The 14,804-nt window shown below is 32.5% G+C and overlaps 1 protein-coding gene across 2 annotated transcripts in view; it reads left to right on the top strand.

The window, feature by feature from the left end:
* klar (klarsicht) overlaps positions 1–14,804 on the top strand; it is a 932,846-nt gene that overhangs the window by 437,874 nt on the left and 480,168 nt on the right. For both annotated transcript variants that reach the window (XM_085957193.1, XM_085957192.1), the window contains one exon: positions 13,350–13,444. Coding sequence is in view for 1 of the 2 variants with exons in the window: in XM_085957192.1 (XP_085813318.1) it covers positions 13,350–13,444 (95 nt within the window). In the remaining variant the exon portion in view is untranslated. The remainder of the gene's footprint in view (positions 1–13,349; positions 13,445–14,804) is intronic.

The following is a 14,804-nucleotide window of genomic DNA, read 5'->3' as shown; positions in this document are numbered from 1 at the left end:
GCACTGCCAATACTCATGGTCAAGTAAGTATAAAATTATTCAAATACTCGTCGGTCCATTATCCGATCAGTATTACCGTCAATATTTTATGATAATGCCAACAGTAGGTAATACGGATAGATTTATTGATCTCCTTCTGACAACATATTAATATACATTAACTTATCGATAATTTCACGAAGTATTCTATACCTGCTGTATTTTTGAAAATATAGCATGCAGTAGAAACCTTACTTACAAACTTCATAATGTGCATATTCTTTTAATGATACATTAAAAAAAAAAATCTCGAAATCACGGCACGTGTTTCGAAGGTGTGCGACGTATGTTCGACGTCGTAGGATGACAACGATGACGTCTTGTTAGAATGACGTCGAGTGACTTGACAAGGAACACGCGTTTTCCGAAACGAAATCTTTCGACAACTTGTCTTTAGCTATCACACAATTTTTTCATATTATTGTCGATTGTGTTTTTTTTAAAATATGAACGTAATATTAAAAACGGCTAATGCATTCTTCAGTCATAATATTTATGAAGTATAAAATTACTTTAAGAGAACGTCAGAATTTTCTGAAAGCATGTATAATATTCACTAACGCCTACTGTAACTTTAGCCAGGCCGTAACACAAATATGTAGACCTCGATGATGGTGATAGATATTGAATGCAATATGATAAACTATTTGTAAAAAAGTATTATTGTTGCATATTATTCAAATAGATAGTGATAATTTTAATGAAATATTCAATCAAAAATTTTCATTTATTCCGAACAGGTTACAACATTACATTTGAGGATAATGAATAACTTATCGTATCTTATCTAATAACTAGTATCGTAATTCGCGATACAGTGTCATGGCCTGTATATAGCAGGCTATGAACTATTTGCGATAGCAGCGATTTAACTACACACAAGCGATATTCATCCTGTACTTCCCAATATGTACCTATGTGAATGCCAAGAAAATCACATTGGCAAATTCGACGTGTTGCAGTTGAGACGAGTTTGTATGTGCGACCCGGCCTATCTGCATCTTTAATAATAAATTATAATATGAATGGTCTTTTTTTAATATTTTTTTTCAATACATCAAATGTATTATTCAAATAAATGGTAACTTTCAGAATGACAGCTAACATTGATGTCGAGGAAATCATAATATTAAAGGGATATTTTCACAAGTTAAAGTCTCAAATTTCATAATGATTTCAATTATGCCAACCATTGTGATCTCTTTTTGTTGTTATGGGCAAGCAAAGGTTAAATTTTGTTCCGGTGAACAGAGCAACATACAAAAAATATCACAGTTGCCGAGTTCCACGACCTGTACATTGTGTTTGAAAAAGTACCTGTCTGGCCTATTTTTTAAATCTTCTATTTTTTCCCACTGGGAAATTAGGTGCAATATTTAGATTTTGGATAATATTATTCTGTACAATTATGAATGTTCCTTTTAATAATGATATTGAATATTCCGTAAATTAAACCTTTTCATTATACTCGCTTTCATCTATCATTCATCGTGTCAATGTATTTTGTAATTTCTTCCACATTCTCATCGATATTACATTATTGAAACATAATAATAATAGATGAAGACTTTAAGATTACACCTGACTCCTACCTGAGAACACCACTCTAATTAAAATATGTAACAGAATACGCGCTGTTATAATTTATAATTAATATTAAAATTGATCGTCAAACGCACGTGGGAAGGAATGACCACCTCTCGTATATTGTGCCTGTAACACGGTGGTTGGAATGTGCTTTCGTGATAGTTTCTAGCGATATTAACAATTATGTACTTAAATCGATCTGGTGACTGCGGAGGTATCGTTAGATGATCATAATTATTATCCTCAGATTATCTCATCACAGCCTGCGTGCAGTCTTCCTTGTTGTCACTCATTTTTAATCATTTAGCAATATGCGTAAAATTAAAATACATTTATATATCATGCCGGGTTACTCCTCTTATGTCTCATTGACACGTAACATCAAAAAGTTCTACATTTTCTTAAATTGTTAATTCTCGCATTGTCAGCTGTTACTCTAGCCGTCTGGTTTCTGAAGTTGTACACATAGATTAATTAGTTGTTAACCTAACTAAATATCACAGCGAATTTATGGTGACTTCTATGTTGCAAATTCTGTACAACTCCGAGAAAATATGATTATTATTGGAAACAACTTCATAATTATAGTTTTTTCAGAGATTTAATGAGCGATTCGAGCATTGTTACCGGTTCCACGATGTTGATCAGTCAGGACACTACTTTAAATATCCATAAGACTTATAAATACGAGTTGAGATTTGAGAATAATCATACAATTTTTGGTAGGCTAATTACATACCGAATACCCAGTTGTAGTTAAGGCACTTGTAGGCCCTCGATGCAATCTGATTTTAAAATACTTTCTTAAAAATAGTTAATAAGCGATCAGCACATTGTCCCGCTTGTTAGAATTTATGTGATATCCACAGAAGAATACTCACTGGGCACAATAATATAATTAGTTTCTAAACACCGCGTGTATCATACTTGTATGCTAATATTTTAATTATTGTTAAAGGTAGTTAGTGAGTGTTGCATTTATGATTTATTATCCAGTTCTCTCTTTATGGTTGAGCGTGATATTTAAATAAACTAGTTGTGCATGAATTCCCGTATCAAATTCGTTATGCATTCTTTCTGAAAATGCATGTTCTGATATTGCATAGTTTATATTTTAAAATTGTCAAAATGTCAGTTGTTGATGTATGTAATTATGCGTCCACAGTATAGTAAGGTGTAAAGCACTCGCCTTTTGTTCCACAGGTTACAGGTCTGTTTGAAATCCTCGTGTTGTTTTGTTTTCTCAATCAACACGTGTGTTTGATACAGCGCATGGATTGAATGGATTGATCAAGTGAATCAATTGAACAACTTGCAACCAATACTCGTAAAATAGTATCTTAACATATATTATAAATGTGCTTGTGCTCCATCTCGTTGCGGTAATGTAATTGACATTACTTCTATCTAATTTTATATCTAACGTATTTTTCGTATTTGCAACATTGTTTATAAAGGTAAAATCAATAGTCTATTTTAGGTAGGTATTTATAAAAACAAATATAATGTTTAATGACACTGACAATACAGTGACAATGACATAAACTATAGTTATAGGTATGTATAGTGTTTAAACAGTTTTTTATTAGCGTGTATATTTTTTATTGCCTCCTTGGACATGGATATATTTTGTTACAATATAATATTATTAGAGTATTAGATAGAACTCATATAATATTATATTATCTTATAATATAGCTATAGGTATAGCAAAATTATAGTCGGTGGGTATGTTGTCTGGTTACATGTAAATTGTACGTAAAACATTTCACCGTGGTACACTTCGCGTGAGATTTCTATCAAAAAGAGATGACCATATACTATACGGTCTCCAATTTTATTAGATTCAATATGAATATTAATTCAATTTTTATAGCTGATTTTGGGAAAATTCATGAATTCAAGAATAAAAACCTAACCTAATCTAACCTAACAAATAATCCAGTATATCGGCTATTTTCAAAATGTATTTGCTGCTGGCTTCATAAAGTGTAAACCGACAAGAACCGTGTTTTATTTGGACATGAATTTTATGTCAGTACTGTACGACCCAAAGAGGTTGGACGGTCTTTAACATACGGCCATACATTTCCGATACAACATTTCACGGTGAAGTGTGATACTGCGAACTGCATACGTACAAGTTTCCGGACACGATATTGTCTTGGCGAAAATATACTGCATTTTTTTTCCTATTTTACATTTTACGCATTACTAAAATTATAGTCGGTACAATACGATAATATTTATAGTATCTACGGTTGGCAACCCTTATACATAGTATTACAAATTTAATGTGTCTATTTTTTTTACTTTACGACTATGATATTAGATATCTTAGTCTATGATTCTACACAGCTAGATATTATGATTAAATCTCTTCTTCCTTAATATTTATTATTTACTAATATAATTTTATTATTTATGTTATAAAAGCGGAAATATGCTTTTGTTATTTATTATAATGTGATACGCGACCAACTAAATGTTATGGAAAGTGATATTTATTTTCAAAAAACGTAATTAAAAAACCACTTCACAGGCTCTCGTAGGAAATAATGTATCACATTTCGAATTTGTATTTCGATGCAACGATTAATTTTAATCCTACGTCTCAACCTAACGGACATTCCCTGAGACATATAAATAATATATTATGTTACAATGTAACATTAAAACACAGCGTGGCACATTCACACAGGAACGCTACTTTAGTTTTTTACAAATAATAAATGTTGCGCTAATTTAAAAAAAAATGCTTATCTACCCACTCAATTATGTATGCGATATATTATACAGTACATGTTATTCAATTCGCTAATAATATTATGTTTTAATAACCATTTTATAATGGCTATTGGTTTTAACGAAAATTGTACATACATAGATGCATGATACTGGCCGCATCCGTATTCAATGCGCTCATTCATACAGAATCGTTTTCGTATAGGTATATACGAAATTTGCAAAACCTTATACGACATGGTTTACGAACGCTTAGTTTTCGTACTTTGAACGCAGTTAATTAACGAAATCGTTTTGTTAATGAATATCCTTCTTCTTCGTCGGTTCGAACAACAATTCGGTTGAGATGCAGTCTTACCAATGACGGAGATTCTAAAGCCACGAAATACATGTAAATATTTGCCGTTGATCTTATCTTGGATAACGACTTGAGGAATACTGTACTTTTGTCCTCTTATAATGTGGCTGAGATACTGTGGTTTCCTGGTCGTTATACTACAGAGAACTTTTCGGTCCATTCCCATTCGCTTGAGGATATCAAAATTTGTATCCCCGTCATTCAAATAAATTTTGACGATACGTACTTTTGCATTTCAACACTCGAATAGCTATTCCAGAACGTTTTTAATATAGTTGATTTAGTAACCATGTAGATGGATACCGATAAAAAAATAATGTATCCGTTGCAGCATTGAATACATCACGAATCTACTATGATTTGTCATGTTACGTGATTGTTCATCTAAATAATAATGCTTGCTAGTTTAAAAAAATATTTACTATACCATTTTACCTCAGTGCGGCCCTGACAAATAAATTTCAGACCGCAAGTGTGAAGATCGCCTCAAATAAATGTGCAGTGCGAAATGGTTAATTACAGCTAATTTATTGATTAGCCTTAGCAATCTATAAATAAATATATAGGTACCTAATCTTAAAAGTTTCTCTTCAACATCTTACGCCATGTATTCTATTATCGTACTGACAATATTTCCAATATTTAATTAAGTTTAATTATTAATACTTAATTGAAAAAACCAAACTGTATTAGTGACAGTGATGCCAACCGTACTATATACAATACTATAATTTTAATTCCGCGAAAAATGTAAAATACTATAATTTTACGCCAAATATACCAAAATACTATAATTTTAAAGTATTCTAGAAGAAAAATATTCCTGTACTATATATTTTTTAGAAATACTATAATTTTTTCGCCTTTGTACTATAATCAGCATATAAAAAGATGGCAACACTGATTAGTGAACTTAATTTCACTATGAGATGTAGATTTAGTTTTGTGTGTCGATCAACAAAAAAATAGTAGGTATATAGGTATAAATTAATCATAATTATGTCGTCTAAGATATATTGAGAAATATGTTATATTTCAGCCAATTTATCATTCAAGATGACCTACTCGTAAGTAGGCAAGTATGTTTTTTTTCTTCTTTATTTTGATTTGTGTAAGTAGAAAACATTTAAAGCAGGTTTTAATTGAGTGCAAGTGAATTATCTCTTGACATATGTTTTTGGCAGTTTTAGTTTTTTGAAATTGACATTATTATACTTTCCACTGGCAGAACAAACACGTTTCAATAATCCTCGGAAGATTTATGTAACCAGTGTGGACAAAGCTTTGCGGCTACCGTGGTATCAAATTAATTGGCTGCTGCGGTTGATCTCAAATTTGAATTTCGAACGAAAGGGATTTTTCATGTCACATGAAATGGCGGGAAATGTAAATTCTAATGTCATCGTTATCTATGGGCTGCATTAGACTGTCAACCATGATAATCTGTATCATATCGTCCATGTTATTTTTATTGGTCCAGTAGATCTCGCTAAGCAACGTAACCCGTAATGATTCGATATGATTTATATTATATTATTATGATTGATTACTATTGACTAGATAAAAGTCATTCAGAAAGACAACTATCTAATTAGATTTCATTTGTTTTATTACAACTATGTCACGTCGTATAATTATTTGGATATTCTATTGATTGTTCTATGCCACTGGTGACGAACCTATGGCACGTCTGGAAAGTCTGCTGGCATACGAAGGGATTGTATATTATGAAATCAATTTCATCAATATGTACATATATGTATATCTTGCAATAATGGCATCGCCAGTCGGATGGTTATTGTTATTATTATTATATTATTATGAGCACACATCGAATTTAAATGCTTTTTATCAGATAATATTTTTGGATCATTCTTCCTACTACTTAATTATAAATAATGAACAAACATCGCATTTAAATAGAAATTGTTTTTTCACTGGTAAATATTGTAAGTGATAAGTAGGGAATCCAATCCCGAGCCAAAATTCTGATCCCGGGATTTCCGGATTACAATTTGACAATCCCGGGATCCCGGGACTGGTCCCGGGATTGGCATTTTTTTCCATTGTTAATATAAAAAAATTATATTTACACATAACATTGATAAAATCGGTCAAAAATAAATCTAGTATAATTAATAATATTTAAGACATTTGTGTCGCTACATTTCAAAATCAGCCAAGTCCACCTTTAGGTATTTTTGACTTTTTTTGTGAATTGCTGAAGAAATACTGCTTTCTAACATTTCTGCATTATCAAAATGTGGAATTTATTAATTGTATTTTATACTCGAAATAATATAAACTTTCACCCTTGTGACTGTGTATTTGAGAAAACAGAAAGCTGTTTATCTCCTATTCATCTATTATGGACTTGGCATTTATTGTTAATATTGTATATCTACGTTCAATCTTGGAAATACATAAGTTTAATGGAGTAAATAATATTAAATATAGATATATATATATATAAATAATAATGTGAATTTAATACGAGATTGCTGTTTGTGATAGTAACTTAACGAATGGATTAGCGAGATTTAAAATAGTAAAGCAAATAATCATGGCGTACCTACTTATGGCCTTTCCGCTTCATAAATCTAATTAGTCAGCCAAATATGAAATTGCCGTAAAACGTATGAGATCATGGTGGAATTACTTTGTTAACAGTGCGAAGCATTGTTTTTTCCAATCTTTCTCATTTTTAATAATTTATGTGAAAAAATAAAATGAATCGGCAACATACACATGGGTATAAGTCAAACTTCATTAAAACTGAGTTTATTTCTAATGTAGTTATTTTTTATTAAAAGTATTTTTTCTGTTATATTTTCGCTCTTATTTTATGTTCCATAAAAATTGATAAAAATCAATCCCGAAATCCCGGGATTTATAGGTATCGAAAATAGCTCGGGATCCCGGGATTGGAATCCCTAGTGATAAGTGGTCACATTTTATACTTGTACTATATGAATAAGCTTCAACTTTAAATTTGTGTTTAGCAATCGACATTGTTAGCAATATATAAATTATTCAGTGGCTATCTATGATTTCTATTTTTAAATTCACAAACAATATATGGATTCACACCACTTCTCGTGGTGCAGTGCGCAAGGCGCTGGCCTTCCATCCCAGTGTTCTGTGTTCGATTCCCGGTGAGGTCAACATCTATTTACATAATCTAATATGTAAATTCCTCAAGCCTGGGAGTTTTACCACTATTATTGGGCTGCACGGCCTATTGTGGTGCTTAATAAAGAAACAAATAAAAAAATTAAAAAAATCTTCTACTTCCATACCTATAAACAAGCATATAATTGAATTAGGTTTTCATTTTGGTTACTACTTTTATGTGTACATACATCGTATGATTCGTATGTATATGGTTTTTCTCAGTTGGTATGATTATTTAAGTGGTAAAATCTTCTGCTTATATATCAACAAATATCTCATTTTATTGGGTTCAAATGATCATTTTATATGATACACCGTGCTCACAGAATCATATTTTAAAAAAACATGGGAGTAGCGCTATTAAAAAGGAGATTTTCACACATTCATAATACCACATTAATACTATTAATATTAGTTTTTCACCAAATATTAATCGTTGGAAAGCCACCCATTGTTACAAACATTTGATTAGTTTTTTTGTCATGTAAGCATACAAATGTTTGCAATCGCTGCCCTATGCTGTCAATACGTGCAAAGTTTGCAGGATTAATGAAATAAATATTCGCATTTGTATTTATTTATAATCAGCAATCATAAAACATGATTACATACCTATTATAATCTCCAGATTCAATTATTATTACGTTTTATAGATTATTAAAATAATAATTGAATCTATAAAAATGCAATCTTTGCGTAGATAGATAATATTTTTTCGAAAAATAAAATAATGCACTTTGTTAAATAATTTATCTAATTTATACAAAAACATGTCGCCATTTTATATTTCGAACAATTAATAGTTCGTGATACTTGATCGCTATCATTTCGGGGATATATTATTTTATACTGCTCACAAAACTAAATCATATTCTTATTTTAATACCTAGCACGATTAAACGTTCATCAATGACAACAAGATTAATAAAGGCGACAGAGGTGCGGCATTGTCAGAGCAACTCACTAAATATGGCGGCAAGAGCACTTCTGCGAATAATTGGTCATCCGAAACAGCATTAAATATTGATTGCGTCACCATACGTTAATATGCACAAAATGGATATTTTGCATGACGCCATTTTGTTGCAATGATTATCCTGGTGTCCTCCACAATATTAACAAGTAACACACTTGATACATCTATCTGTAGGGTGGAGATTTTAGAGGTATAGAACTTTGAAATTAAATAAAACACATAAGATCGTGGTAATGGCAATTGGTATTGGTTTTATTGGAAAGATAATTTTATGCCATTGGCATATGGTCGCCGCGGCTGGCTTGAAGAAAGCACAACCTGGAAGTGCAATTTTCGACCACTTTTTGGAGCACCTGGGGCTGTATATCGACAATAACGCGGTGAATGTTGGCTTCCATGTCGTCTATATGCCCACAGAAAATAGTCAAAAGGTTCACACGATCTTGCAGGCAAATTCACAGGTCCATATTGATTGTCGCGCGCGCCGTGCGTCTTGTTGAAACCATAGGTCTTCCACATTACTGCCATTCACTTGGGGAACGAAAAAGTCAGTAATCATAAATCTATGGCACTCTCCATTGACTGTAACGTACTGGCCGGCATCATTTTTTAAGAAATATGGACCAATGATTCCACCAGTCCATAAATCACACCAAACAGGGACTTTTTGTGTCTGTAACGGCGTCTCAATAATGGCTTGTGGATTTTCTTCACTCCAAATGCGGCAATTTTGCTTATTAACCTAGCCATTCAACCAAAAATGAGCATCATCGCTGAACAAAATTTTGTGGACGTAGCGTAGCGCACGTAAGTTTCGCGAACTAACTCGCAATTTGCAAATTTGCAAGCGTTGTTCTGGCGTAAGTCTATTCATGGTGAAATGGCAAACCAAACTGAGCACAAATCAGCTGTCAGCTGTCAAATTGGCTGTCGCTGGAAAAAGTTTTACCAATTCGAAAAACAAACCTCTAAAAAAACACCTTTACATTCTACAGACTACATAGAACGGTTCGTATATGAGTTTCATAATATACCATAACACCTTATATAAATACATTCATAAAATAAAAATAAAATTTTACACAATAGGTATATAGGTGGTCCGTCAAAAAAGTGTCAATACTCTTCTTTCAATAGATACTTCGATGCTCTTTTTCTAATCCCATACCGGTACCCGGTACTTATCCAAGTACCTAATGTACCTATTTTTGCAATAGTTGCGCAATATCAATACCTGAAGACAAACTTCATATATTGTTATGAAAAATTTAATCAAGCTTCCATCACATTCCTTCATTTTGTTAAATAACGAATTTCATAAAACGCAGAAAACCTTGGCTCCAAAATAACTTTTACTGTAATTGACGGTTACTTGATTACGATCGCAATCAACTGAAATAGTTCTTCAGGTATCTGTGTTAATTATCCTAATTTAAATAATCCATTTTTTATTATTACATACGTTATTCTCTCTTGTGGGTCGGTAAATTTATGAACATTTATATTATTCTTTTGTTGCCCTTTTCCGTGGGAAATGGCTTCAAGGGCAATTTATATGTAGGTATGCGCCATCATACGTTTGTAATATTACGTAGGTACTTACGCATTCAAATATTATTCCAAACCTGGACGGAATTTTCATTCACGGGAACAAAGTCATTAATAATATTTTATAGTTTTGTCCGAATACCTCGCGATTACATTTCGTCTCCCGTAGAGGTTTTTAAGAGATTATTTTTACGAAGTGGTTGCTGGCCACTCGATCAACCTACTAAGTCCATGCTGTCAATCTAATATATATATTGAAAAAAGAACGTCATGTGATTTTTCCAGACGCTGGATTCCTACTCGCGACACAGCTTTCAAAACTTTAGAAGCAAACCCTACGTGCATCGCGAGAAAAGCTCTCATTTAACTTTTTAGTGCACATTCTTTGTCTAGTTATTTTCCTATATAAAGATTACATCCAAGTTTTGTATTTTACTGACTAAAATAATATCGGAACGATAGTTTAATGTTGTCTTATGAAAGTTTATTTATATACTTACATGCATAACTTAAAAAAAATACTTTCTAAATTATAGATTATAGTTTAAATATTCCGCGATAAAATGTTTTTTTATTAAGAAAAAATCTTATTCCTATTAATAATAACACTGTAAAAACAAATGTTATACGTGTTCACCAATCCCGGAATCTAGTAATCGCAATTAAAAATACTAAACCCTTATCCCAGAATTGACAATAATTCTATCCTGGATCTGTAATCATATCATAATTAAATAATATAATAAAATGGAACTACCCATTATCTGATCTGTTGAATTCGTTACGAAAATCTCATACACGTGTCGATTGGTAATAAAGTTTCTTTTTATTCTGCCTTCTGCCACAATATAAACTTAACCACTTTCTACTGGATTACCAGTTGAAGCTTAAAGTCTATTTTCAGGGCTTTTCTATTATGTTTCCTTTTTATACTCTCACGCTTCTTCCTGTTTGGTTTTTTAAGTGTTCGAAGAAGCCGTGAACGGGATTAGATTGATGGATGGTGATTAAAATGGTTTTATTTTGTATAAACACAAGGCGGGAATGTTTTTATTGTAGCAACATCAAAACTATTTCGGATTGAGCATCGAACTAAGGCTAAGCACAAACCTTTGAGAATTTGTAGCAATTATTCACGATGTTCGAGATTTATCATTCTTAAAACTGTCTTGTCTCTTCTGGTGTTACAAATCTAATTTTCCTAACATAGTAAGTTGTTTATCAACACGTACATAGTATTATACAATCTATGCATTGGTACATAATATTATGTCCGTTGTTTTCATTAAATAAAATCTAAGCTTAAATACGTACAGTAAACCCCATTAAGGGCGGCAGGCGTAGACACCTGAAAGACACTGGCCCAGGATAGGGGGAGACAGAGGAAGTTATTTGAAGAGGCTAGGCCACGTCCTGGATTGTTTGGCTACTTGTGATGAGTACCTCCAGTATCTGGTCTCATTGAGGATGACGATAATCTATTAATTAACCATTTGCATAGAAAATTTTATTGTTCGTTTTACTTATAGTTATTTAAAACTGATAGTCATAATATATAAATTATGATAATCGAGGTTCTACTGTATATAAGTACCTACTTCATATCTTGCAAAAACTATTGTGATTAATTAATTGATTATTGATTATGTTATATTAAGTGTTTTTTATAAAAATCCATTATTCGTTAGCCGCAAAAATATCAGTACCTTATATATAGTTTGGATACGATCGGGACAATCGGTGGATTAATATAGTCATCTAGTGGTACCCAAGAGGTAGAAAACATTCAAAAGGTAAGCCTAAAGGCCGCTGGACCCATGACATAGTTTATTTATGAGAAAGTACGTGGCAACGCAACATACAGGACCGATGAGAGTGGAATTAGCTCGGAGAGGGTTTCATCTGGCAGTGGATAGACTCAGCCTGAATAAATGGCTTAACAAAATTATTTAAATTTCTTGGAGTCCCTGTCTTCGCGTTAAGTTAGTTTTGTCCAGTTTTTAGAAGCGTGTTTATATCAAAAAATTCCAGAGCATTGTAAATGAGTCCACATGTCACGGAGCGGAAGAACATGATATAAAAGAAATCATGGAATCTTCGGCCGTGTTTCATTCTGGATAACATTTTGTCGTGAAGTTGTAATAAATTTTTCAGAACACTAGGTACAATATTAACAGAAATATATGCCTTAAGAGAAAACCGACATTTTTCGATTTTTCCAGTGACTATTGATGTTATTTTATGTTTTACTGCCACCTTCCGGCATCCCGATGATGATAAATATTTTGCCAGTGTATATATATGTTGTATTGCCATTATTTATATTTTATCAGGTTCGTACATAGGAAAACGGTATAGGGAAGTCCATTTTGAAGAAATATCCATACTTTATAATTGATTTTTTTAAAGCGGGGGCAGTAGGTGGGGTTAACAAATACTAGCAAGCACCACTGACTTTTCCGACTGACCATGTACCTTATAATTTTCCGAGTATATTCCCCATACCCAGACAATACGAAATTTGAGTCCAGCGACTGACCTATGAGTTATTGCTATCTGCCGCATCCACAAGTGATTATCGAATGAACGTGATCTAACGGTAACGATTATTAGGATCGTTAAGTATCCTAACTTTTAAACATGCTGCATCAGAATGTTAAAGTAAACATTGGATGCCTCAGATGGTTGCACCAATCCATGAGTGCCACTGATATAATGCCTTGCGTGTCGCAGAATGTCAAGAAGAGTGAGGATGGGGGGCTTCCTTGTGTGCGCGCCTGTATTTTACTGAAGATAATCTTTTTTACCACGTGATATCTTAGACTACTTCCTGCCTTGATAGTTCTCACAAAGTAAATGTGTAAACGCAGAAAGCTCCTATAATATTCAATCAACGTTTATATTATTCCTCTTTCTTTTCAGTCGCCCGGCGGAGCTGCGCTGCAGCAGCTAGCGGCTGATAGATGTCGACCTGATCGTCGGACCTCTTCCCTTCCACGACGACAGGCTTCCAAGAGGCAAGTATCTACCCTACCATTAGAAACATGTCTACCACATTGTCTTCATGGCAATTTCACACGTGTTTTATATAGTGACTCACCAAAGAGCCATTAATTCTGCACCGTTTCCGAAGCTTGAGATTCATAACACAATGTCAAAAATGTTGAATACAATTCTGTGTGCGATAAGAAAACGGAGAAAAGTACAAAATCACTACCTTTCAAAAGAGCCAAAAGAAAATTGAGTGTTGGATAAATTCGTATGGGAACTTCTATGTTTCTGTATGAGGTTTACTAATTTAGTTACGTCGATTTGACTTGTCGCTTTTCTCTTTTATAATTTTCCTTGGCACGTATTTTAATTTTTTAGACTCATCTTTTTTTCTTTCGCACACATAATTCTTATAATAGTATTTTCCCAGTAAAGATGCGATTGTTCTAGTAATTAGATAAGTACATATTCTTTTTAAAATGAGTACATAATTTTTATTATCTATTTCTTGCAGTTGATTATTAACACCTATGTGAAAATGCATACCAATATCATCTTGATAATGCAAATACCGTGCAAAACTTGTGATGTCATAATAAAATCCACTTCAACAATTAATAGTTAACGAAGGATAAACGCTTAAAGTAAATCCATATCGATATAATATTTACAATGATTTCGTAAAAGAAAAATCATCAACGATTGGACACGATGCATTTCTCAGTACCTAACGGCAGGGCCCACTATTAGTACCTACTAGCTATTTTTAATAGTTCGAATGCAATATTATGGTAAATTTATTGATTGTATAAAATGATGATTTTTGCATATTGAAATAAATGGCAATAAGTAATTTGAACGAAATATGCAATCGAAGATAATCACGAACAAACATCGTAATTCGCAATTCAGTACAACGGCCTATAATCCTAGCTCCTTCCTTTTAGCAGGAAGAAATTAACAAATAAATTTTACGGTTGTATAGTGTCTCTTGTACAGAGGTTAACCGCTCTGTCCACAATATTGTCAAAAACACTTGCTTTAACACCGTATGGCAAATATGTATTTTGCAAGCTAGATAACTTAGTTAGATTTGACAAGAAAAACTAATAATTATTGGTAACACTGATATTCCGATGTATGCAATCGTTGCAATGACTTTTACCTGTCGCAATAAAGTAATTACAGCTAATTTAATTTTTAATGTGCAAATCACATTAAAATCACATTAAACATCCACAATCTATTCATAATGCGGTGTATTTTTTCCAGTGTGATGAGATGATCCTTCTTTGCACAGTTGAGTTTAACATAATCTTATTTATGCGTATCTAGTATCTACCGAACGAATTCGAAAGCTCTCTTTGTATTTAATTATTTTACAAA

Source organism: Rhyacophila brunnea, unplaced genomic scaffold (genome assembly GCF_057557595.1).
Source record: "Rhyacophila brunnea isolate RB1 unplaced genomic scaffold, BYU_Rbru_1.0 scaffold_6, whole genome shotgun sequence".
NCBI classification, from domain to species: domain Eukaryota; kingdom Metazoa; phylum Arthropoda; class Insecta; order Trichoptera; family Rhyacophilidae; genus Rhyacophila; species Rhyacophila brunnea.
This window is presented reverse-complemented; position numbering and strand designations above follow the sequence as displayed.